General features: G+C 40.9%; 1 protein-coding gene across 1 annotated transcript in view; it reads left to right on the forward strand.

Annotated features, from left to right (window-relative positions):
- Positions 1–25,606, forward strand: part of LOC128657402 (oocyte zinc finger protein XlCOF7.1-like) — a 186,845-nt gene that overhangs the window by 55,546 nt on the left and 105,693 nt on the right. The window contains exon 6 of the mRNA XM_053711739.1: positions 441–539. Coding sequence (XP_053567714.1) covers positions 441–539 — 99 coding nt within the window. The remainder of the gene's footprint in view (positions 1–440; positions 540–25,606) is intronic.

The following is a 25,606-nucleotide window of genomic DNA, read 5'->3' on the forward strand; positions in this document are numbered from 1 at the left end:
ACAGCATTTGCTCAGAGAGCCTAGGGTGTCCTTATACCATCTAGAAATGACTCAATTTCTTAATTTGACATGATACAAGCCCTACTGGTACTCTGAGCAGTTGCAGTATTTAAAAAGCTGCTGAACTGACAATATCTAGCTGTGCTTCACATGCACGTGCAGAGAAAAATGTTAATACTAAAACAGTGATAACCTTTACTAGAAGCATTGTTGCCAATACATGTATAATGTAAATAAGTTTCTATTCAAAGATGTAATTCATTTATGTGCATTGAAATGTTAATCGGAATAATCCTTTAAGTGTATAGAAAGTATTATTAAATGTATTGAAATTATTAAGTGGAAAGTATTAAGTGAACATTTCTAAGTTAAACATTGATAGTTTTTGGAGTGAAAATAAAATCCTAAACCATGAAATGTTGTCTGCATGAATCTGACAGGTGATGTTAATGCTGATGTAGCTAATCAGACAGAAGATCTGGGTGTAACGTGTCAGCTGGAAGTTTATGAGCAGCAAATGTGTGACAGCAGCAGTGCAGGTAAGTGCATGTGTGTGACGTATCTTCTTTTTATGGGGTATTGCCTGACTTTTGTACTTAAAGGGACTGTCTACACCAGAATTTGTATTGTTTGAAAAGATAGATAATCCCTTTATTACTCACTCCCCAGTTTTGCATAACCAACACAGTTATATTAATATACTTTTAACCTCTGTGATTATCTTGTATCTAAGCCTCTGCAAACTGCCCCTTTATTTCAGTTCTTTTGACAGACTTGCAGCAATTCGGGAAAAGAAAGGGTTAACAATCAAGGGTGCAGATAAGGGCGGTGCCCTAGTTTTGATGAAACAGGAGAATTATGTAGATGAGATTATGCAACAATTAAATGATGGTTCAGTATATGTTGAAATTGGTTTTGATCCGACATACAAAATACAAGGTGAAATTCTTAATATTCTATCTAAAGCGGTAAAGAGTGGTTTAATTTCTAAGGATTTGAGTGAATATCTAAAAATTAAACACCCAATAAGACCTGTAATATATTGCTTACCTAAGATCCACAAAGATAAAAACCTACCACCAGGCAGACCCATTGTGGCTGGTACAGGATCCATATTTTCTAATATTGCTATCTTTTTAGATAAGATCCTTCAGTCTTATGTTGTTAAGTCATCTTCATATATTAAGGATACTTATGATTTTCTGAGGAAATTAGAAAATCTTGATTTACCACATCAGAAAGTTATCTTATTTACCCTAGATGTATCCAGCTTGTACACATCAATTAAGCATACAAGTGGAATAGCTGCTGTAATGAAAATGTTATCTAATGATAAAAAGTACAGTTTAGCCCAGATACAATTTTTTTTGTTGATTTATTGGAGGTTATCTTGTATGACAATTACTTTCTATTTAAGGACACTTTTTATTTTCAGAGAAAGGGAACAGCCATGGGATCCAATGTCGCCCCTACATATGCCAACATATTTATGATTAATTTTGAAGAGTTATTTGTTTATGAACATCGTTTATTTAAACAATATGGAGCCACTTGGTGGCGTTTCATCGATGTTGTATTTGGCATTTGGTATGGCGACATTGGATCCCTAATGGCATTTGTGGGTGACCTTAATTGTTCAGTTAATGGCATTAAATTCACTTTAACATATGATGAATGCTCAATCCAGTTTTTGGATACTAGAGTCTATAAGGAGGTGGATGGTTTGAAAATTGATATTTATTCCAAGCCTACAGATAAGAATAACACTTTGTGGTTTGAGAGTTTCCATCCACCCACTACCTTTAAGGCTGTTCCAAAGAGTCAACTTCTTAGGGTTGATAGGATCGTGTCAGATCCTGCTATTAAGAAGTTTCGCCTAGAGGAAATGTCAGAGAAATTTGTCTCAAGGGGTTATCCCGAATCATTGATTGAAGATATAAAACAAGATGTGAGTAAAAATAAGAGTGGATCTGAAATAATAAGGAGAGATGAGAATAGAAATAATTCTAAAAATTCCAAAAATTCTGAAAGTATTAAGTTTATATCACAGTACAATACAAGAAGCAATCAAATTAATAAAATCATTCGAAAATATTGGCATATTTTGTCCAAGTGTCACCCAGATATAGGGGCATTCTCAAGACCACCTATGTTAGCCTATAAGCGTGTCCCTAATATTAAAGATAAATTGGTGAGAGACGATATGGGGGCTAAGAAGAAGCAAATACAAAGTACAATAACTGGTCAAAAACGTAAGGGATGTTACCCATGTCTTTCTTGCATTAATTGCAATTCTATGATTAAGGTGGACACTTTTTGTCACCCCTATACAGGTAAGAAGTATTCCATAAATGAATATTTGACTTGTAGGACAGAGTATATTATTTATGCAATTAAATGTCCGTGCTCCTTGATGTACATTGGTCAATCGACCAGGGAGGCACGAGAGAGAATCTCTGAGCACAAGTCGAATATTCGTTGTGGAAAAAAGGATGCTCCAGTGGCTGGACACTTTTTAGAGGCAGGCCATAGAATAAGTCAATTGCGCTTCCAAATTATTGAAAAGGTCCATACACCTAGGAGAGGGGGTGATAAAGAAAATATTCTGACTAGGAGAGAAACATTAATGAATTATGTACTCTGTGGCCGAAAGGCTTAAATAGGGAATGCAATTGGACTGCCTTTTCGTGACTTAATAAATTAGAATGTAAAAGTTTCTTTGTATAGTATTATACTGTTAAAATCATGTATTGAGGTTCGGCTATACATGCTTGCGTGTGGTCGGACCACTCTATAATCTCTATTGATCTAGATGGACTGAGGGACATTAACAGAAGCAGAACTTGGACATACGACACTACTCTACTAAAAAACAAGCAAAATCACAACGACATAGTACGTGCTATGACAGAATTCTGGTCTATCAATACAGAAACAACCACAAACCCAATGTATACATGGGCAGCCCATAAGGCTGTAATTAGAGGATTACTGATCCAGCTCAAAACTAAAATTACCATGAAACATAGAGTACACACAGACCAACTTCATAAAGAAATCGAAATACTAGAAAGACAACATAAACTGACTAAGAGCCCAGCGACCCTACAAGCACTCCAGGGCAAAAGACAATCCCTAACCACAATCCTAAACTCGCATGCGGCAAGAGCAGCACACCGGCTCAAATCGCATTACTTTATCTACGCAAATAAGCCAGATAGATATATGGCACACAAAATTAGGGAGAAATGTAGGGCGTCAGCTATACCTCTGATAGAAACAGAGGAGGGAACCTTGACCTCACATCCTAAGGAAATAGTGGACACCTTTGCAAACTTTTATGGCAAGTTATATGACGGTGAAAAGGTGACTCACAACACAGAGACGCTGAACAAAACGAGAAATTTTTTAAATGACTGTGGACTGACCCCGTTGACGACGGAACAAAAGACTACCCTTAACGCTCCGATATCTCCTGCAGAGATATCTAAAGCTATCAAAGACTTAAAACCAGGGAAAGCAGCAGGGCCCGACGGTTTCCCAGGTGAATACTACAAACTTTTTAAAAACTCCCTCGTACCACATTTAACCAAGTTTTGTAACTTTATCATGGAAGGTAACCCAATTCCTCAAGAGTTGTTAGATGCAAAGATAGTGGTTATTCCCAAGCCAGATAAGGACCACAAGAGGTGTCAAAACTACCGACCAATATCATTAATCAACCAAGACCTCAAGATTTTCACTAAAATATTAGCCAATCGCCTTAAACTGATTATGCCACACTTGATTCACCCTGATCAGGTGGGGTTCATACAGAATAGGGAGGCCCCAGATAATTTAAGACGGGTGATTAATTTAATTCACCACTTAGAAAAGACACAGACGCCTTCTCTAATTCTATCTTTAGATGCAGAGAAGGCGTTTGATAGGATAGATTGGAAATATATGTTCACGGTCATGGAAGAACTAGGTTTCAACGACACCTTTATGAGGGCGTTGCAGGCAATATATTCAAATCCGCGAGCCCAGGTTGTTACGGGGGGATACAGATCCATTCTTTTCCCAATATTAAATGGAACTAGGCAGGGGTGTCCTCTGTCGCCCCTATTATTTGCCCTCTGCATTGAGCCACTGGCGGCCAGAATTCGGAACCACCCGGATATATCGCGAGTCCGGGTGGCACGATCTGAGTACAAAATATCCTTATTCGCGGATGACATTCTGCTCACCCTGACTAAACCTCTCTTATCACTCCCCAACTTACATAAATTATTACATGACTTTTCAAATATCTCGGGTTACAAAATAAATATGGAAAAGAGTGAGCTCCTTCCGGTGGCTATTCCTCCACACACTCGTAAAATTATTGAACTTAATTTTGAATTTTGCTGGGTCGCCAAAACAATCAAATACCTGGGTATTAATCTTCCAGTACAGATGCAACTTCTATACAAATATAACTATACCCCACTCCTCAATCAGGTTAGAAAAGTCCTTTTGAAATGGCGGACGTGCGGGTTTTCCTGGATGGGGAGAGTAGCGTCAGTAAAAATGAACATACTCCCACGCCTTTTATATCTCTTTAGAGCTCTGCCCATTAAATTGGTTAAAATTGATATCACTAAACTACAAACGGAAATACTAGCTTACATAAGGGGACCAAAAATGGCTAGAATAGCGAGGCAAGTGGTATGCAGAAGCAGGGCAGCGGGAGGAGTAGGTGCCCCAGACTTAATGGAATACTATAGGGCTGCTAGACTGGCCCAAGACACCTGCCTCCTGAGGAGAGAGGAGGAAGCCACTTGGGTGTTCTTGGAAAAGGAGTTGGGAGGCTGGGAAGACAGAGACTCAATTTTATGGGACATGCAATACTCTACCTCAGATAGGGAACACACTAAAACATGCACCTCAGACCTGATCACAACGACTTGGAGACAGACACTCAAACGACCAGACTTATTCCCTGAATTCTCCCTACTGACACCAATCAGATGTCTTCTGACGGAAGACTCCCGTACAATAGTCGCCAAATGGGAGAACAAGGGGCTCTACAGGGTGGCAGATGTGATGCAGAAGGGACAATTATTATCTTTCAATCAGCTGCAATCACGACTTACTCCCACAAAACTCCACTGGTATGTCTACCTCCAATTACACTCAGCTTTACACTCCTTCTTGAAAAACTCAAAGGGGGGGCAATCCACGGTGTTAGAGATTTGCGGTGCAAGCCTCACTAGAACCAAACACAATATATCTAGAATATACATAGCACTGCAGACACCACCGAACAGAGCTAAACCCAGGATGATGTTAGCATGGGAGCAGGATCTAGACATGGTTAAAGACTTACAAGAATGGGAGAGATTGATCCAGGAAGCTGACAGGGGTTTAATTAGTATGGATTTAAAAGAAAACGTGATGAAAACTATATTTAGATGGTATTTAACTCCAATGAGGACGGCCCGAATGCGACCAAATGGTAGCAACTTGTGCTATAGAGGATGCGGTGAGATGGGGACCTATAGACATATGTGGTGGGACTGTGGGGAGATACGTAAGACATGGCAAAGGCTTTCTGCACTAATTGGTGAACTACTAGATGAGGAGTTCACACTCACGATTCAACAGGCACTGTTACACGAACAAATAGATAGATTTCACAAACACATCAACACATTCATCAGAATCCTTTGTACAGTGGCAAGGGTCTGTATAGCAAAATATTGGAAGGTAGGGTCACCCCCATGGTCGGAAATACACAACAAAATCAGCTATACCTACACTATGTATGAAACTGCAGCAGACACGCTAAATAATAGATCTTCATTCCAGAAGATATGGTATTATTGGATTAGTAACTCGACATCTCACAGTAGAGGACAAGATGCACAATCCAACCTCTGAACACTGAATCTGAATGATTTCAGTAGATCTGGGAGGATCGCTGGGGGGTAGAGAAGCTGCCCCTTTTCTCCCCTCCCTCCCTTTCCCCTCCTTCTCTTCCCCCCCCCCTCTCACCCTGTGCTAACCCCCCTCCCTTCCCCCCCCCCCCCCCCAGAGTCTCTCGTTGTTTTATTGTTGTTGTTTTTTTTCCTCTCTTCTAAGAACAGGATTACAGGAAAGGGGGACTTCTGAGGGGAAAATTACCTGTATTATTTGCATTACCTTAAAAGTTTATTCGCAGACTTCTATATTGCAACGTATTATATTTATTTAATTGTTGGATGATAACCCCACATGCAGTCAACTTAGCGACAACTCTTCTACTACTGAAATTGTTGGTAAAGGGCCAACTGAGAGTACCTGTGTCTTGATTTGTCTCCCAGAGCTCAAAACACCCAACTTTTTAGTTATATAGGAAAATGGTGGGGGAATATGATTTAAATGTGTTAAAGTTGTTGCCCTTTAACATGTTACTCTTTGTCCCTTTGGAAAGATGTTTGGAGGGGAGGGGGGATATTCTCTTTCTTTCTGTATGGTTTATGAACAAAAAATTTGTTAATAAAAACTATTTAAACATAAAATCATGTATTGATGGATGTGCAAATATATGTAGATAATAATATGAGATTTGATGTCTGCAAATAAATGTCCTAGTTGAATACCTAATATTGACTAGATATGTAGGTGTGTCTGTCTCTTGATGGATTGTGAGTTAAGATATTACAAAACTAAGTTAACTGATAAAAATAATTTATCCATCTAGAGCTAGACACACCAGACACATATATATGTTTTTAAATTTAAAATATTTTGATTATTGGAAACAATTATTAATTCAATTATGATAAATTTATGATGCATTTTTAAATTTGTATTAATGTAGAAATTTATGTCATTTATATATTGATTAAATGTTTAAAACACTTATTATTTTTAATATATGAATTTTCACATATGATATGAAATCTATATATTTGCCAGATAACATGATGATTCACTAGGTGGCAGTATTATAGGCCATCAAAATGCACTTTAAAACACATTTTGCATGTTATATTATTGCTTGCCACTAGAGGGCAACATTGTATCACTTTTAATCACAATATTTGGCGCCAGTATGGCTATTTAAATGTTTGTTCACTAATCTATTGTCAAGCTTGAGAAAGGGCCAAGTTTGGGCCTGAAACGTTGCTTTTTGATCCCTGTTTGCACAATAAAAGTCATTTTTGCACCAGCTGGAACAATTTGATTTCTTTGTATCTATGCTGGGTTTGGTGAACCTGTTCCTGGCTGTGCAGTGAGTGCTGTGCTTCACGTTACATTGTTGCAGACTTGCAGTTTAGCCAATCTTGTGCCTGCTCCCAGATAACTTCACGTGCACGAGCACAGTGCTATCTATATAAAACACGTGAACTAACACCCTCTAGTGGTGAAAAACTGTTAAAATGCATTCTGAAAAGAGGTGACCTTCAAGGTCTAAGAAATTAGCATATGAACCTCCTAGGTTAAGCTTTCAACTAAGAATACCAAGAGAACAAAGCAAAATTGGTGATAAAAGTAAATTGGAAAATTGTTTAAAATTACATGCTCTATCTGAATCATGAAAGTTTATTTTGGCCTAGACTGTCCCTTTAATTGTAGGTATGGGCATTTGAATCATTCATAGCTGATCCAAATGTGGAAAAAGGTGTCCGCTCGTGACATTTTTGCTCTTTTCGAAGCCGGATTTCTTCTTGTGAAAGTGCAACACGCTAAGATTTGTGCAAATCCAGATCATAGTGAGTTGCTCTTTCCCAAGAAGAAATCTGGTTCCAAAAAGAGCGGAATGTTGTGAGCAGACTCCTACTTCCACATTTGGATTCTAAAGAATGATATTAATTTATTGTCTTTAAATTCTGTACATTATTCTACCGGTCAGTGCGCCACCTTAATTTAGCGTCGTAGATTAATATAGGCTGATGCTCACTGGCCATGGTCACATTTCTAGGGTTTGATTACATCAGTCCTGATCATATGACGACACCAAGCAGGGAGACCCTATACCGCTGCTTTCATTTATTTCATTTATTTATGCAAGAGTATAATCATTACTGTTGCGTGCTGATCAGCTGCAGATACATCGGTAGCACTTTGTAGAAGCACAAAATAAATACAGCAGCTTTATATAATCTTTAACCCCTTCATGACCAGACCACTTTTCCATTTGTTGACCGTTTGGGACCAGGGCTATTTTTACATTTCTGCGGTGTTTGTGTTTAGCTGTAATTTCTTCTCTAAAGGTAAGACGAGTCCACTGATTCATCCTTTACTTGTGGGATATTATCCTTCCTAACAGGAAGTGGCAAAGAGCACCATAGCAGAGCTGTCTATATAGCTCCTCCCTTAGCTCCACCCCCCAGTCATTCTCTTTGAATACTCTAAGTACTAGGAAGGGTAAAGTGAAAGAGGTGATAAAATATTAGTTTTTAATTTCTTCAAGCAAGAGTTTATTTTAAATGGTACCGGTGTGTACTATTTACTCTCAGGCAGCAGATGGATGAAGACTGCTGCCTGGAGGATGATGATCTTAGCATTTGTAACTAAGATCCATTGCTGTTCCCACAGAGGCTGAGGAGTACAGGAAACTTCAGTGTGAGGAACGGTTTCATGCTATGCAGCAATGAGGTATGTTCAGTCATATTTTTCTGGAGAGACTGTGTATTTCAGAAAGGCTGACATTATACCCAGGAGGGTAAGGGTAAGCAGTAATCCTAGAGCTAAAAGAAGGGCATTACTTAGCTTGCATATGGGGCCAATTACAAATATGGTTGACACTGAATTGCAAATATTTGTGAGCAATCGTTTTTTGATTTGGGAGTGCTTTAACGTTTTTGTGGGCAATAACGTTTTGGGCAAACTTTATTAAGGGCAAATTAAGGGGTTAATTGTTAAAAGTTTTTGTGGTGCAATATTAACTACCTATATTGTGTCTACATACAAAATTTTGAAAAATTTGGTGCATGTTTAGGCTGTTTTGCAGAACGTGTATGCTTTTTTTTCTCTTAAAGGTGCAGTACCGTTTTTTTAAAGATTGTTATTTTTTTCACTAAATAAAGTGTTTTCATGCTTGTTTGTAGTCATTACTAGCCTGTTCAACATGTCTGACATTGAGGAAAGTCAATGTTCAATATGTTTAGAAGCCATTGTGGAACCTCCACTTAGAATGTGTCCCTCATGCACTGAAAGGTCAATAAATTGTAAAGAACATATTTTAGCTACTAAAAGTATGTCGCAGGATGATTCTCAGTCAGAAGAGAATCAGGTTTTGCCATCTAATTCTCCCCAAGTGTCACAACCGTTAACGCCCGCACAAGCAACGCAAAGTTCTTCTAGTGCGTCTAATTCTTTCACCCTGCAAGATATGGCCGCAGTTATGAATACTACCCTCAGAGGTTTTATCTAAGCTGCCTGGGTTGCAGGGGAAGCGCAGTAGGTCTGGTGTGAGAACAAACGCTGAGCCCTCTGACGCTTTATTAGCCATATCCGATGTACCCTCACAATGTTCTGAAGTGAGGGATTTGCTGGCTGAGGGAGAGATTTCTGATTCAGGAAATATGTTCCCTCAGACAGATTCAGATATGACGGCTTTTAAATTTAAACTAGAACACCTCCGCTTATTGCTCAGGGAGGTTTTAGCGACTGGATGATTGTGACTCTATGGAGTTCCAGAGAAATTGTGTAAAATGGACAGATTCCTAGAGGTTCCTTCCTACACTGATGTTTTTCCGGTCCCTAAGAGGATTTCGGAAATTGTTACTAAGGAGTGGGATAGACCAGGAATTTCGTTCGCTCCCCCTCCTACTTTTAAGAAAATGTTTCCCATATCTGACGCCGTGCGGGACTCGTGGCAGACGGTCCCTAAGGTGGAGGGAGCTATTTCTACCCTGGCTAAGCGTACAACTATACCTATCGAGGACAGTTGTGCTTTTAAAGATCCTATGGATAAAAAATTAGAGGGTCTTCTGAAGAAAATATTTGTTCACCAAGGTTTTCTTCTCCAACCTATAGCGTGCATTGTTCCTGTAACTACTGCAGCGCCCTTTTGGTTTGAGGCTCTGGAAGAGGCTCTTCAGGTTGAGACCCCATTAGATGATATTCTGGATAGAATTAGGGCTCTCAAGCTAGCTAATTCTTTCATTACAGATGCCGCTTTTCAAATTGGGTAAATTAGCAACGAAGAATTCAGGTTTTGCCATTTTAGCGTTTAGAGCGTTATGGCTTAAATCCTGGTCTGCTGATGTGTCATCAAAAGCTAAGCTTTTAGCCATCCCTTTCAAGGGTAAGACCCTATTCGGGCCTGAACTGAAAGAGATCATCTCAAACATCACTGGAGGGAAAGGCCATGCCCTTCCTCAGGATAAGACGAATAAGATGAGGACCAAACAAAATAATTTTCGTTCCTTTCGGAACTTCAAAGGTGGTTCCTCTCCCTCTTCCCCTGCCACAAAGCAAGAGGGGAATTTTGCTCAATCCAAGTCAGTCTGGAGACCTAACCAGACTTGGAACAAGGGTTAACAGGCTAAGAAGCCCGCTGCTGCCACCAAGACAGCATGAAGGGGTAGCCCCCGATCCGGGACTGGATCTAGTAGAGGGCAGACTTTCTTTCTTCGCTTGGGCAAGAGACGTTCAGGACTCCTGGGCTTTAGAAATATTAACCCAGGGGTATCTTCTAGATTTCAAAGATTCTCCCCCAAGGGGGAGATTCCATCTTTCTCAATTGTCTGTAAACCAGACAAAAAGAGAGGCGTTCTTACGCTGCGTAGAAGACCTATATACCATGGGAGTGATCTGCCCAGTTCCGAAAACAGAACAGGGGCAGGGGTTCTACTCCAATCTGTTTGTGGTTCCCAAAAAAGAGGGAACCTTCAGACCAATTTTAGATCTCAAGATCCTAAACAAATTCCTCAGAGTCCCATCCTTTAAGATGGAGACCATTCGGACTATTTTGCCAATGATCCAGGAGGTTCAATATATGACCACCGTGGACTTAAAGGATGCGTATCTACACATTCCTATCCACAAAGATCATCACCAGTTCCTCAGGTTTGCCTTTCTGGACGATATCTTAATCCAGGCGTCAACTTTCCAACTAGCCAAGTCTCACACGGGCATCGTGGGGGCTTTTCTAAGATCTCACGGGTGGAAGGTGAACATACAAAAGAGTTCACTTATCCCTCTCACAAGAGTTCCTTTCCTGGGAACTCTGATAGATTCAGTGGACATGAAAATTTTTCTGACGGAGGTCAGGAAATCAAAAATTTTATCCATCTGCCGAGCTCTTCATTCCATTCCTCGCCCGTCAGTGGCTCAGTGTATGGCGGTAATCGGCTTAATGGTAGCGGCAATGGACATAGTTCCGTTTGCTCGCTTGCATCTCAGACAACTGCAACTTTGCATGCTCAAACAGTGGAATGGGGATTATGCAGATTTATCTCCTCTGATAAATCTGGACCAAGAGACCAGAGACTCTCTTCTTTGGTGGTTGTCACAGGATCATCTGTCCAAGGGAATGTGTTTCCACAGGCCAGCGTGGGTCATAGTGACGACGGACGCCAGCCTATTGGGCTGGGGTGCAGTCTGGAATTCCTTGAAAGCACAGGGCTTGTGGACTCAGGAGGAGGCTCTCCTCCCAATAAATATTCTAGAACTGAGAGCGATATTTAACTAGCTTCAGGCGTGGCCTCAGCTGGCGTCGGCCAGATTCATAAGATTCCAGTCGGACAATATCATGACTGTAGCATATATCAATAATCAGGGGGGAACAAAGAGTTCTCTAGCGATGATAGAGGTTACCAAAATAATTTGATGGGCAGAGACTCACTCTTGCCATCTATCAGCAATCTATATCCCAGGAGTGGAGAACTGGGAAGCGGATTTTCTAAGTCGTCAGACTTTTCATCCGGGGGAGTGGGAACTCCATCCGGAGGTGTTTGCACAATTGATTCAGCAATGGGGCACACCAGAATTGGATCTGATGGCGTCTCGTCAGAACGCCAAACTTGCTTGTTACTGGTCCAGGTCAAGGGATCCTCAGGCAGTACTGATAGATGCTCTAGCAGTACCCTGGACATTCAACCTGGCTTGGCTTATGTGTTTCCACCATTTCCTCTCCTTCTTCGTTTGATTGCCAGAATCAAACAGGAGAGAGCTTCAGTGATTTTGATAGCACCTGCGTGGCCACGCAGGACTTGGTATGCCGACCTGGTGGACATGTCATCTCTGCCATCATGGACTCTGCCACTGAGACAGGACCTTCTGACTCCAGGTCCGTTCCAGCATCCAAATCTAGTTTCTCTGCGGCTGACTGCTTAGAGATTGAACTCTTGATCTTATCCAAGCGGGGTTTCTCGGAGTCGGTCATAGATACCTTGATTCAGGCTCTAAAGCCTGTCACCAGGAAAATTTATCATAAGATATGGCTTAAATATCTTTATTGGTGCGAATCCAAAGGCTACTCATGGAGTAAGATCAGGATTCCTAGGATTTTGTCCTTTCTCCAAGAAGGATTGGAGAAGGGGCTATCAGCTAGTTCCTTAAAGGGACAGATATCTGCTTTATCAATTCTACTGCACAAACATCTGGCAGACATTCCAGACGTTCAGTCGTTCTGTCAGGCTTTAGTTAGAATCAACCCTATGTTTAGACCTGTTGCTCCACCATGGAGTTTGAATTTAGTTCTTAAAGTTCTTCAAGGGGTTCCGTTTGAACCTATGCATTCCATAGATATTAAGCTTCTATCTTGGAAAGTTCTGTTTTTAGTTCCTATCTCTTCGGCTCGAAGAGTTTCTGAACTATCTGCATTGCAATGCGACTCGCCTTATCTTGTTTTCCATGCTGATAAGGTGGTTTTGCGTACCAAACCTGGATTCCTTCCTAAGGTTTTTGCTAATAGGAATATCAATCAGGAAGTTGTTGTTCCTTCTCTGTGTCCTAATCCTCCTCCTCAGAAGGAGTGTCTGTTGCACAACTTGGATGTGGTTAGTGCTTTGAAGTTTTACTTGCAAGCGACCAAAGATTTCCGTCAAACATCTTCTTTGTTTTTTGTCTATAGCAGCCTAGACAGCAGCCTCCTAAAAGAATATGCTTCATACCTTTTCCAAATTTTACAAATTTGATACCTTTGCTTCTTCAGTGGCTATTTTTGGGAGAAAAGTTATTCAAGCAGTGGTGCCTTCTGTTTAACCATCTGTCCCTCCCGTTCATCCGTGTCCTGTAGCTTTGGTATTGTATCCCACAAGTAAAGGATGAATCTGTGGACTTGTCTTACCTTTATAGAAGAAAAGTAAATTTATGCTTACCTGATAAATTAATTTCTTCTATGGTAAGACGAGTCCACAGCCCGCCCTGTCATTTTAAGACAGATTATATTTTTTTTAATTTAAACTCAGTCACCTCTGCAGCTTGTAGTTTCTCCTTTTTCTTCCTGTACCTTCGGTCGAATGACTGGGGGGTGGAGCTAAGGGAGGAGCTATAGAGACAGCTCTGCTGTGGTGCTCTTTGCCACTTCCTGTTAGGAAGGATAATATCCCACAAGTAAAGGATGAATCCGTGGACTCGTCTTACCATAGAAGAAATTAATTTATCAGGTAAGCATAAATTTACTTTTTCCTCTTACTCATTTACTGTACCCACACATATTATATATCGTTTTCCTCGTCATTAAATGGACTTTCTAACGATACCTTTATTTTCATCCTATCTTATAATTTATTATAAAAAAAAATATATAAAAAATGAGAAAAAAAACACTTTCTAACTTTGACCCCCAAAATCTGTTACACATCTACAACCACCAAAAAACACCCATGCTAAATAGTTTCTAAATTTTGTCCTGAGTTTAGAAATACCCAATGTTTACATATTTTTTACAAGTTATAGGGCAATAAATACAAGTAGCACTTTGCTATTTCCAAACCATTTTTCCCCCAAAATTAGCGATAGTTATGTTGTAACACTGATATCTGTCAGGAATCCCTGACAAACCCTTTACATGTATATATATTTTTTAGTAGACAACCCAAAGTATTGATCTAGGCCCATTTTGGTATATTTCATGCCACCATTTCACCGCCAAATGCGATCAAATTAAAAAAAATTGTAATTTTTTTCACAAACTTTTTAAGTTTCTAACTGAAATTATTTAGAAACAGTTTGTGTAATTATGGCACAAATGATTGTAAATGCTTCTCTGGGATCGCCTTTGTTTAGAAATAGCAGACATATATGGCTATACAATTAGAGAGCTTGTAGGCTTAGCTTTAGTGTAGTAGACAACCCAAAGTATTGATCTAGGCCCATTTTGGTATATTTCATGCCACCATTTTACCATCAAATGCGATCAAATAAAAAAAAAAAAAACGCTAACTTTTTCACAATTTTAGGTTTCTCACTGAATTTATTTACAAACAATTAGTGCAATCATGGCACAAATGGTTGTAAATACTTCTCTGGGATCCCCTTTGTTCAGAAATAGCAGACATATATGGCTTTGGCATTGCTTTTTTGTAATTGGAAGACTGCTAAATGCCGCTGCGCACCACACGTGTATTATGACCAGCAGCTGTCTGCCAGTACCCAATTTGCCTAAAAAAATTGTATATTTTTATATTAAAAATAACATATTTTCTGTAGTGTAGCTGTCCCCCCCCCTCAATACCCTAACCACCCTCCACCCCCAGATCACTTACCAAACTTTAATTATTCCCCCCTCCCTCTCCCTCCTTTCCATAGCTGCACAGTACAAGTATATGTGGTGCGCATGGGCGAATGCCCCGCCCTCATCAACCCCACCGCAGTAGGGACTCAGCGTGCACACATCGGTGTGAACCGGATCCAGATGAAACCATCGATGGGCCGCCCACCCGTCTCCCTGCTGCTGTTCCCACCCACCAACGATTGGCACCATCAATAGCCGATGCAGGGAGGGCCACAGACTGCATCAGTGGGTTAAAAAGGGTATTGCAATGATGCCTCAATATTGAGGCATCACTGCAATACCCTGAAAGCGATCACCATCGCTTCCAGCGCTTGAAACCCCAGAGGACCTGCCAGGCACATCCTTGGTCACAAAGGGTATTTTTTTGTAGGATGTGCCTGGCACGTCCTCGGTCGCAAAGGGGTTTATTGTGAATTATAGGGACATTGTACTTAAACCTTCTATCATACATGTGAAAGACCAGCACAGAAGCCTGTTAGTAATATTAATGTATATATGGAAAATTTTATAGCGACATTGCACTCTGCCAAAAACCCACAACATCGAAAGGGACAGTCTACATCTGTAACATACTTACTTTGTCTTAATGCTTGAACCCACGCAATCTTCTTCCATCGTTTCACATTAAAAAGTGTATATAGCAATAAAAAAAAAATTCTTCTTTTTCTTACACCGTTTTACAATCCAAAATGCCCCCCAAACTCTTCCCTAACGTTATGTGGGGTTTGGCCCTCTCTGCATCAGTGGGTTAAAAAGGGTATTGCAATGATGCCTCAATATTGAGACATCACTGCAATACCCTGAAAGCGATCACCAGCGCTTGAAACCCCAGAGGACCTGCCAGGCATGTCCTTGGTCATGAAGGGTATTTTCTCTTGTTAAGTGTATCCAGTCCACGGATCATCCATTACTTATGGAATATATTCTCCTTCCCAACAGGAAGTTGCAAGAGTCCACCCACAGCAAAGCAGCTATATAGCTCCTCCCCTAACTGCCATATTCAGTCATTCTCTTGCAAGCCTCAACATAGATAGGAGGTCGTGAGAGTCTGTGGTGATTTATACTTAGTTTATTCTTCAATCAAAAGTTTGTTATTTTTAAATGGCACCGGAGTGTGCTGTTTTTCTCAGGCAGTATTTGGAAGAAGAATCTGCCTGCGTTTTTCTATGATCTTAGCAGACGTAACTGAGATCCATTTGCTGTTCTCACACATTCTGAGGAGTGAGGTACTTCAGAGGGGGAATGGCGTGCAGGTTTTCCTGCAGATAAGGTATGTGCAGTAAAATATTTTTCTAGGAATGGAATTGACTAAGAAAATACTGCTGATACCGAAGTAATGTAAGTAAAGCCTTAAATGCAGCGATAGCGACTGGTATCAGGCTTATTAATAGAGATACATACTCTTATAAAAATGTGTTTTAAAACGTTTGCTGGCATGTTTAATCGTTTTTTAACGTACATTGGTGATAACACTGTAATGTTGGTATAGCCTTAAATGCAGTAAAAGCGACTGGTATCAGGCTTATTAATAGAGATACATACTCTTGTAAAAATGTGTTTTAAAACGTTTGCTGGCATGTTTAATCGTTTTTAACATATGTTTGGTGATAAAACTTATTGGGGCCTAAGTTTTTTCCACATGGCTGGCTTAAGTTTTGCATAGAAACAGTTAACTGAAGCTTCCCACTGTTGTAATATGAGTGGGGGGGGCCTAATTTAGCGCTTTTTGCGCAGTTAAAATTACAAAATGAATTATCCAGATTCCCTCAGCAGTCCCATGAATACTACAGGACATTTCTAAAGGGCTAAAAAGACTTCCAAAATCGTTTATAGGGAAGGTAATCCACAGCTCTGCTGTGGCAGTTTTGTTGTGTCTGTTTTTAAAAACGTCTGTCGTTTTTTTGATCTGTTTTTTGCATTAAGGGGTTAATCATCCATTTGCAAGTGGGTGCAATGCTCTGTTACCTTATTACATGTACTGTAAAAATTTCGTTTGTTTTACTGCCTTTTTTCACTGTTTTTCAAATTTTGACAAAATTTGTTTCTCTTAAAGGCACAGTAATGTTTTATATATTTGCTTGTTAACTTGATTTAAAGTGTTTTCCAAGCTTATTAGTCTCATTATTAGTCTGTTCTAACATGTCTGACATAGAGGAAGCTCTGTGTTCATTATGTTTTAAAGCCATGGTGGAACCCCATCTTAGAATGTGTACCAGATGTACTGATTTCATGTTAAACAATAAAGATCATTTTTTGTCTTTAAAAACATTATCACCAGAGGATTCTGTTGTGGGGGTAGTTATGCCGACTAACTCTCCCCACGTGTCAGACCTTTTGACTCCAGCTTTAGGGACTCACGCTCAAATGGCGCCAAGTACATCAAGGGCACCCATAGCGTTTATTTTACCAGGGGATTCTGTCGAGGGGAAAGTTATGCCGATTAACTCTCCCCACGTGTCAGACCCTTCGACTCCCGCTTCAGGGACTCACGCTCAAATGGCGCCAAGTACATCAAGGGCGTCCATAGCGTTTATTTTACAAGACATGGCAAAGGTGGTGAATAATACTCTGGCAGCAGTATTAGTCAGACTACCTGAAATTAAAGGAAAGCAGATAGCTCTGGGGGTAGATACAGAGCATACAGACGCTTTAAGAACCATGTATGATACTACCTCACAATATGCTTAGTCTGTGGGTGATTTTTTTGACTCAGGGAAGATGATTTAACCTGATTCTGATATTTCTACATTTAAAATTTATGCTTGAGAACCTCCACTTGTTGCTCAGGGAGGCTTTGGCTGCTCTGAATGAATGTGTACAATCGCAGGGCCAGAGAAAGTGTGTAGACTGGATAAATAATATGCAGTGCCGGTGTGTACTGATGTTTTTCCAATACCTAAAGAGGTTTACTAAAAAATTTTTTAATAAGGAATGGGATAGACCAGGTGTGACTTTCTCTTCCCCTCCTATTTTTTAGAAGAATGTTTTCTAATAGTTACCACCACACGGGACTTCTGGCAGACAGTTCCTAAGGTGGAGAGAAGAGTTTCTACTCTAGCTAAGCGTACCACTACCTCTGGCGAGGACAGTTGTGCTTTTTAGATCCAATGGATAAAAAATGTTTATTCAACAGGGTTTTATCCTGCAGCCCCTTGCATACATTGCTTCTGTCACTGCTGCTGCGGCGTTCTGGGTTGAGTCTCTTGATGAGGCTTTACAGTTAGCGACTCCATTAGATGAATATATTTGACAAGCTTATGCTAGCCAATTCCTTTGTTTTCTGATGCCTTTGTTCATTTGACTAGACTAACGGCTAAGAATTCTGTTTTTTACTATACTGGCGCGCAGAGCGCTATGGCTTATATCATGGTCAGCTGTCGTGACTTTAATAAATAAGCTACTTAACTTCCCTTCATGGGGCAGACCCTATTCGGGCCTGGTTTGAAGGAGATTATTGCTTATATCACTGGAGGAAAAGGTCATGCCCTTCCTCAGGATAGGAATCAAGGGCCAAAAAAGGTCTAATTTTCGTGCCTTTTAAAACTTCAGGGCAGGTGTGGCATCCACTTCCTCTAAGGCAAAACAAGAGGGAATTTTTGCTCAGTCCAAGGCGGTCTGGAGACAATTAGACCTGGAACAAAGATAAGCAGGCCAAGGAGCCTGCTGCTGCCTCTAAGGCAGCATGAAGGAACGGACCCCTATCCGGTAACGGATCCTATAGGGGGCAGACTTTCATTCTTCGCCCGGGCGTGGGCAAGAGATGCCCAGGATCCCTAGGCATTGGAATTTATATCCCAGAGATATCTTCTGGATTTCAAAGATCCCCCCCCCCAAAAAAAGGGGAGATTTCGCCTTTCACAATTATCTGCAAACCAGATAAAGAAGGAGGCATTCTTACATTGTGTGCGAGATCCATCCAGTTCCAAGAGAGGAACAGGGACAGAGTTTTTACTCAAATCTGTTTGTGGTTCACAAGGTGAGAGAACCCTCAGACCTATTTTGGATCTAAAGATCTTAAACAAATTCCTCAGAATTCCGTCATTTAAGATGGAAACTATTCGTACCATCTTAACTATGATCCAGGAGAGTCAATAGAGGACTACAATGGATTTGAAGGATGCTTATCCTCACATTGTGATGCATAAAGATCACCTTCGTTTTTCAGGTTTGCCTTTCTAGACAGGCATTACCAGTTTGTAGCTCTTTCCTTTGGGATATCTACAGCCCCAAGAATCTTTATGGAGGTTCTGGGGTCGCTTTGGCGGTCCTTAGGCCGCGGGGCATAGAAGTGGCCCCTTAGTTAGACGACATCCTGATACAGGCGTCAAACATCCAAATTGCCAAGTCTCATACGGACGTAGTACTGGCATTTCTGAGATCACATGGGTGGAAAGTGAACAAGGAAAGAGTTCTCTATCCCCAATCTCAAGGGTTTCCCTCCTAGGGACTCTGATAGATTCTGTAGAAATGAAAATTTACCTGACGGAGTCCAGGTTGTCAAAGTTTCTAAATTTCTGCCGTGTTTTTCATCCCATCCGCGCCCTTCGGTGGCTCAGTACATGAATGAAATCGGCTTAATAGGTAGCGGCAAGGGACATAGTACCACGTCTACATTTCAGACCGCTGCAACTATGCATGCTCAGTCAGAGGAACGGGGATGACACAGATTTGTCCCCCTGTTGAACCTGGACCAAGAGACCAGAGATTCTCTTCTCTGGTGACTATGTCGGGTCCATCTGTCCAAGGGTATGACCTTCCGCAGGTCAGATGGGACAATTGTTACAATGGATGCCAGCCTTTTAGGTTGGGATGCAGTCTGGAACTCCCTGAAGGCTCAGGGATAGTGGACTTAGGAGGGGACCCTCCTTCTAATAAATATTCTGGGAGTGATATTCCATGCTCTTCAGACTTGGCCTCAGTTAGCAACTCTGAGGTACATCATACTCAGTCGGACAATATACACGACTGTGGCTTACATCAGCCATCAAGGGGGAACAGAAGTTCCCTAGTGATGTTAGAAGTCTTACAATAATTCACTGGACAGAGACTCACTCTTGTCTATCAGCTATCCATATCCCAGGTGTTGAGAACTGGGAGGTGGATTTTCTAAGTCGTCAGACTTTTCTTCCGGGGGAGTGGGATTTCCTTCGGAGGTCAAGACCAAGCAGGAGAGGGCTTTGGTGTTTTTGACAGCGCCTGCGTAGCCACGCAGAACCTGGTATGCAGATCTGGTGGACATGTCATCCTTTCCATCACGGTCTCTGCTTCTGAGACAGGTCCCTCTACCTCAGGGTCCTTTCAACCATCTAAATAGAATCAATCTGAGATGGACTGCCTGGAGACTGAACGCTTGATGTTATCAAAGCATGGCTTCTCCGAGTCAGTCATTGATACCTTAATACAGACATGAAAGCCTGTCTCTAGGAAAATTGAACATAGATATGGGGTAAATATCTGATTGTTATGAATCCATGGGTTACTCATGGAGTAAAGCCTGGATTCCCAGGATATTATCTTTTCTCCAAGATGTTTTTGAGAAAAGGGTTGTCAGCTAATTCCTTAAAAGGGACAGATTTTTACTCTGTCTATTTTTTTGCACCAGCGTCTGGCAGGTATTCTAGACGTTCAGGCATTTGGTCAGGCTTTGGTTAGATCCAAGCCTGTGTTTAAAACTGTTGCTCCACCATGGAGCTTAAACCTGGTTCTTAAGGCTCTTCAAGAAGTTTCGTTTGAACCTTTTTTGTTCCATAGATATCAATCTTTATCTTGAAAAGTTCCTTTTGGGTAGCTATTTCCTCGACTCGTAGAGTCTCCAAGTTATCTGTGTTACAATGTGATTCTCCTTATCTGGTCCTTCGTACGGATAAGGTAGTCCTGCGTACCAACCTGGGTTTTTTCCTAAGGTGGTATCTAACAAGAACATCACTCAAGAGATAGTTGTTCCATGCTTGTATCCTAATCCTTCCTCAAAGAAGGAACGTCTATTACACAATATTGGACGTGGTTTGTGCTTTAAAGTTTTACTTACAAGCTACTACAGTTTTCATCAAACGTTCACCTTGTTTGTTGTCTATTCTGGACAGAGGAGAGGTCAAAAGACTTCAGCAGCCTCTCTGTCTTTTTGGTTAAAAAGCATAATTCATTTAGCTTATGAGACTGCTGGACAGCAGCCTCCTGAAGGGATTGCAGCTCATTCTACTAGAGCTGTGGTTTTCACTTGGGCCTTTTTTAAATGTGGCTTCTGTTGAACAGATTTACAAGACGGAGTCTTGGTCTGCGCTTCATACTTTTTCAAATTTAACAAATTTGATACCTTGCTTCTTCTGAGGCTATTTTTGGGAGAAAGGTTTTTTTTTTTACAGGCAGTGGTAACTTCCGTTTAAGTACCTGCCTTGTCCCTCCCATCATCCGTGTACTTTAGCTTTGGTATTGGTATTCCATAAGTAATGGATGATCCGTGGACTGGATACACTTAACAAGAGAAAACATAATTTATGCTTACCTGATAAATTTATTTCTCTTGTAGTGTATCCAGTCCACGGCCCGCCCTGTCATTTTAAGGCAGGTAATTTTTTCATTTGAACTACAGTCACCACTGCACCCTATGGTTTTTCCTTTCTCTGCATGTTTTCGGTCGAATTACTGAATATGGCAGTTAGGGGAGGAGCTATATAGCAGCTTTGCTGTGGGTGACTCTTGCAACTTCCTGTTGGGAAGGAGAATATATTCCATAAGTAATGGATGATCCGTGGACTGGATACACTACAAGAGAAATAAATTTATCAGGTAAGCATAAGTTATGTTTTTTTTTGTAGGACGTGCCTGGCACATCCTTGGTCGCAAAGGGGTTTATTGTGAATTATAGGGACATTGTACTTAAACCTTCTATCATACATGTGAAACACCAGCAGAGAAGCCTGTTAGTAATATTAATGTATATATGGAAAATTTTATAGCGACATTGCACTCTGCCAAAAACCCACAACATCGAAAGGGACAGTCTACATCTGTAACATACTTACTTTGTCTTAATGCTTGACCCCACGCAATCTTCTTCCATCGTTTCACATTAAAAAGTGTATATAGCAATAAAAAAAATTCTTCTTTTTCTTACACAGTTTTACAATCCAAAATGCCCCCCAAACTCTTCCCTAACGTTATGTGGGGTTTGGCACTTTCAATACTAGCCTCTAACAAGCGACTTGCAAATACAATTTTGCGCGATTGGCTTGCTCTGTAATGTGAACAGAAATTTTGTGCTTGCTTTGCTAGGAGAAAAACAGATGCGCCATATGAATTTCTGATTAGACACTAAGTAAAACAGGAAGTAAAAACTTTCCCCTGCTCTTCCGGTTAACAATACCACACGAATCGGACACTGCGCATGCGCTAACACTAATGCACAACATTGTGACATCACAGCGCATCACGGGCACTAGTGCTGTAAAAAAAAAAAAAAAAACTATTGGAAAGAAGACGGAAGAAGGAGGAGTTTGGAGGACATTTTAAAATTCTAAATAGTGCCAAAAAAGGAAAAAAATGCTTATAATCCTGTCTGGACTTTAAAATGTGAACCGTTGCAGCAGGATTATACAGAGGGAATCTTTTGGAAAAAGTCACCTAAAGGGACAGTCTACAACAGTTATACAGCACCAACCACACAAGCAGATGCAGGGAGCACAATACTTATATGCCAAAAGGCAATATTGGGAATAATTCTCTAGAAAAAAAATGTCTTTTCTAAGATATGGTGAGTCCATGGAATCATCAGTTACTGTTGGGAATATCACTCTTGGCCAGCAGGAGGAGGCAAAGAGCACCACAGCTTTTAAGTATCACTCCCCTTCCCACAATCCCCAGTCATTCTCTTTGCCTTCGTACAAAGAGAAGGTGAAGATTTTGGTGTCTAATAATTGAATTTCTACAAACAAGTTTTTGGGGTCTAGCCTTACTCCATGTTAATCTCTTGAGTAAGGGTTGTGGTGGCTTTCAAGCAGCTAGGAATTTGTAAGGTGGGCTTTATTGTGCTTTCCTAGTATTGTGCTGCCCTAGTATAGAAAAACAGAGTAGGTGACTCTTTCTGCAGGTCTCTTTGAGGAACTGTGTCCTTACATACCTGGCAAGCTGTCTTCATGCTGGACAGCGGATTTGGCAGGTAAGTGTCTGTTTTTCTTCCAGGTGGGGAGAAGTTATAAGCATTTACATCATGCCTAAGTTACAAGGATAACTTAGGCATGATGCAGGGGACTGAGACTCTACCCTTTCAGACACAAAAGGGTTAATTATGCTTTTTTATTGAGATCAATATTTTAAGCGGGATTCTCTTTTTATTACAGAGGGAATTTAGGAGTCAGTTGAAGCCTAAATAGCACAGTGGGCTAATGAACAATATATTTGTATATATTTTAATATGCTGTGTGCTCAGTGGGATTTTGTTTCCTAGCTATCAGATTGTAATCCTTGTCCGTACAGTGTTTTTTTAATTTCAGCTGAAACGGTTACTCTGGATTACGTAACCAGGAAGTAGCTTGTGTGGTATTTTGCGCCTCTCTGTGGCTTAGGTTGTATTTCCGCCGATCACATGAGCACTCTGTCGGCTTCAGATTTAGAGCGGTGCTGACGGTGAGAGTGTGAAATCTTGTTGCTTAGGTCCTTTTCTTCTGTATCTGGAATTGGTGGCAGGCAGCTAAAGGTGTGGGGTTCCTGAGAGTTAAAGGAGCGCATAGTTGCACGTTTATTTACATTTCTTTTAGCGGATATTTTTAATTTTGTTAATACCCTCCAAACAGTGTGCCATTAGCATAGAAAGCATAAGAAGAGACAGACTTTTTTCAATTTTTATGCTGGCAGTAAATTTGCACAAGTTCTTTAGCGATCATGTCTGATACAGATCAGAATCAAATTCAGTTAAATGCATGTCTATTATTTTTAGAAGCTCAGATTGCTTCGCCAATGCAGTTCAGTTCCTCGTGTTAAAAAGACTTTACAGTGTAAAGAGAGAATTTTAATTGATGAGCCTAATGTCTCTCAGGATGATGCTGTTCAGGTAATTCCACAGCCTTCTCCTGGAATGTTCCAAGCCGCAATGGCATCACATGCAGTGCCCTGCAGTTCCTCTATAGCTCCCAGGCACTTCTCAGCGTGCCGTCCTTCAAAATGGAGACAATCCACTCCATTCTTCCTCTAGTTCAAGAGGGTCAATTCATGACAACAGATCTGAAGGATGCGTACTTCCATGTTCCCATTCACAGGGATCATCACAAATTTCTGAGGTTTGTCTATCTGGACAAACACTTTCAGTTTGTGGCACTTTCTTTCGGTTTTGCCACAGCTCCCAGGATTTTCTGAAAGGTCTTGGGAGCTCTGCTGGCGGTAATTCGGTCTCGAGAAATTGCAGTGGCAGCTTATCTGGACGATATCTTGGTTCAGACGCCATCTTTTCAACTAGCAAAATCTCACATGGAGATCTTGTTGTCTTTTCTTTGGTCCCACAGATGGAAGGTGAATTTAGAAAAAAATTCCATTGTTCCTACTACAAGGGTGGCCTTCCTAGGAACCATCATAGATTCCCTATTAATGAGAATATTTCTGACCGAAGTCAGGAGAGCCAAGATTCTGTCATCTTGCCTATCTCTTCAGTCGGCTGTTCGTCCTTCAGTGGCCCTATGTATTGAAGTAATTTGTCTGATGGTGGCTGCCATGGACATAGTTCCATTTGCTCGATTCCATTTGAGAGCTCTACAGTTATGTTTGCTCAGCCAATGGAACGGGGATTATACAGATTATACAGGTGATTGTGACCACAGACACCAGCCTGATGGGCTGGGGAGCGGTTTGGGACTCTTTGAAGGCACAGGGACTGTGGTCTCAGGAGGAATCTGCTCTCCCCATAAACATTCTGGAGTTGAGCGCTATCTTCAACTCCTTGATGGCTTGGCCTCAACTGGCCTTAGTCCAGTTTATCAGGTTCCAGTCAGACAACATAACTTCAATGGCTTACATCAACCACCAGGGGGGACTCAGAGTTCCTTAACCATGAAGGAGGTGGCTCGGATCATTCAGTGGGCAGAAGCTCACAATTGTTGCATATCTGCCATCCACATTCCAGGAGTGGACAATTGGGAGGCAGATTTCCTAAGCAGACAGACCTTTCACCCTGGGGGATTGGGAACTCCTGTCAGAACTCACTATACCACCTTATGTTAAATGTCATACAATTACCAATACCACCTTTACCTTTTAGTTCCTCCTAGCATATTTAAGCTTTCTCCTGACGCCAGCCAGGTGCTTAGTAATTGAGTTTTATCCCTAGGTAACTCTGCTACAAACTGAGCTCCTGCTTATTTCAAGCTACCTTATTGGAAAATAGTTTTAAAACTTATTTCAAGGGAAACTGACACCCTGCTACGGTGTTCTGTTTTCTCTACTTTGGTTTCGGTATTCATTTCAGTTACATCTCCACTTATATTATCAAGCCAGGATTATACTTCAAACATCTGATTGCTTTTGCAACATTACCGGAAGATTTGTAAGTTTATTTCTCCCGCGGACTTCAGCCCTGTGACGTCAGACGCCAACCGCAACCGGTTTTCAGTAAGCTGTCACTCACCGCCTATCAACTACTGTCTCGAGTGCCGCTCGAGTTCTCTGTTCTCAGCCGATTCAACAGGTAACCTGCGACTATCTCACTACAGCTAACAGAGTTGTGTAACATCTAATTGTGACTTTAAATCTCTGGCGCACACCTCACTAATTTGGGCATAGAGGAACTGCTACATTAATTGTATTGATACATATGAACTGATACTTTTCCAAAAATCATCAGAAAGAATTACTTTGTAAATTTGTTTCTAAATGGACACTTAACATATTAAGTTACTCCTTTATTTTTCCTTAAGTCTCCACATA

The sequence above is a fragment of the Bombina bombina genome, chromosome 4, assembly GCF_027579735.1.
Source record: "Bombina bombina isolate aBomBom1 chromosome 4, aBomBom1.pri, whole genome shotgun sequence".
Classification (NCBI taxonomy): domain Eukaryota; kingdom Metazoa; phylum Chordata; class Amphibia; order Anura; family Bombinatoridae; genus Bombina; species Bombina bombina.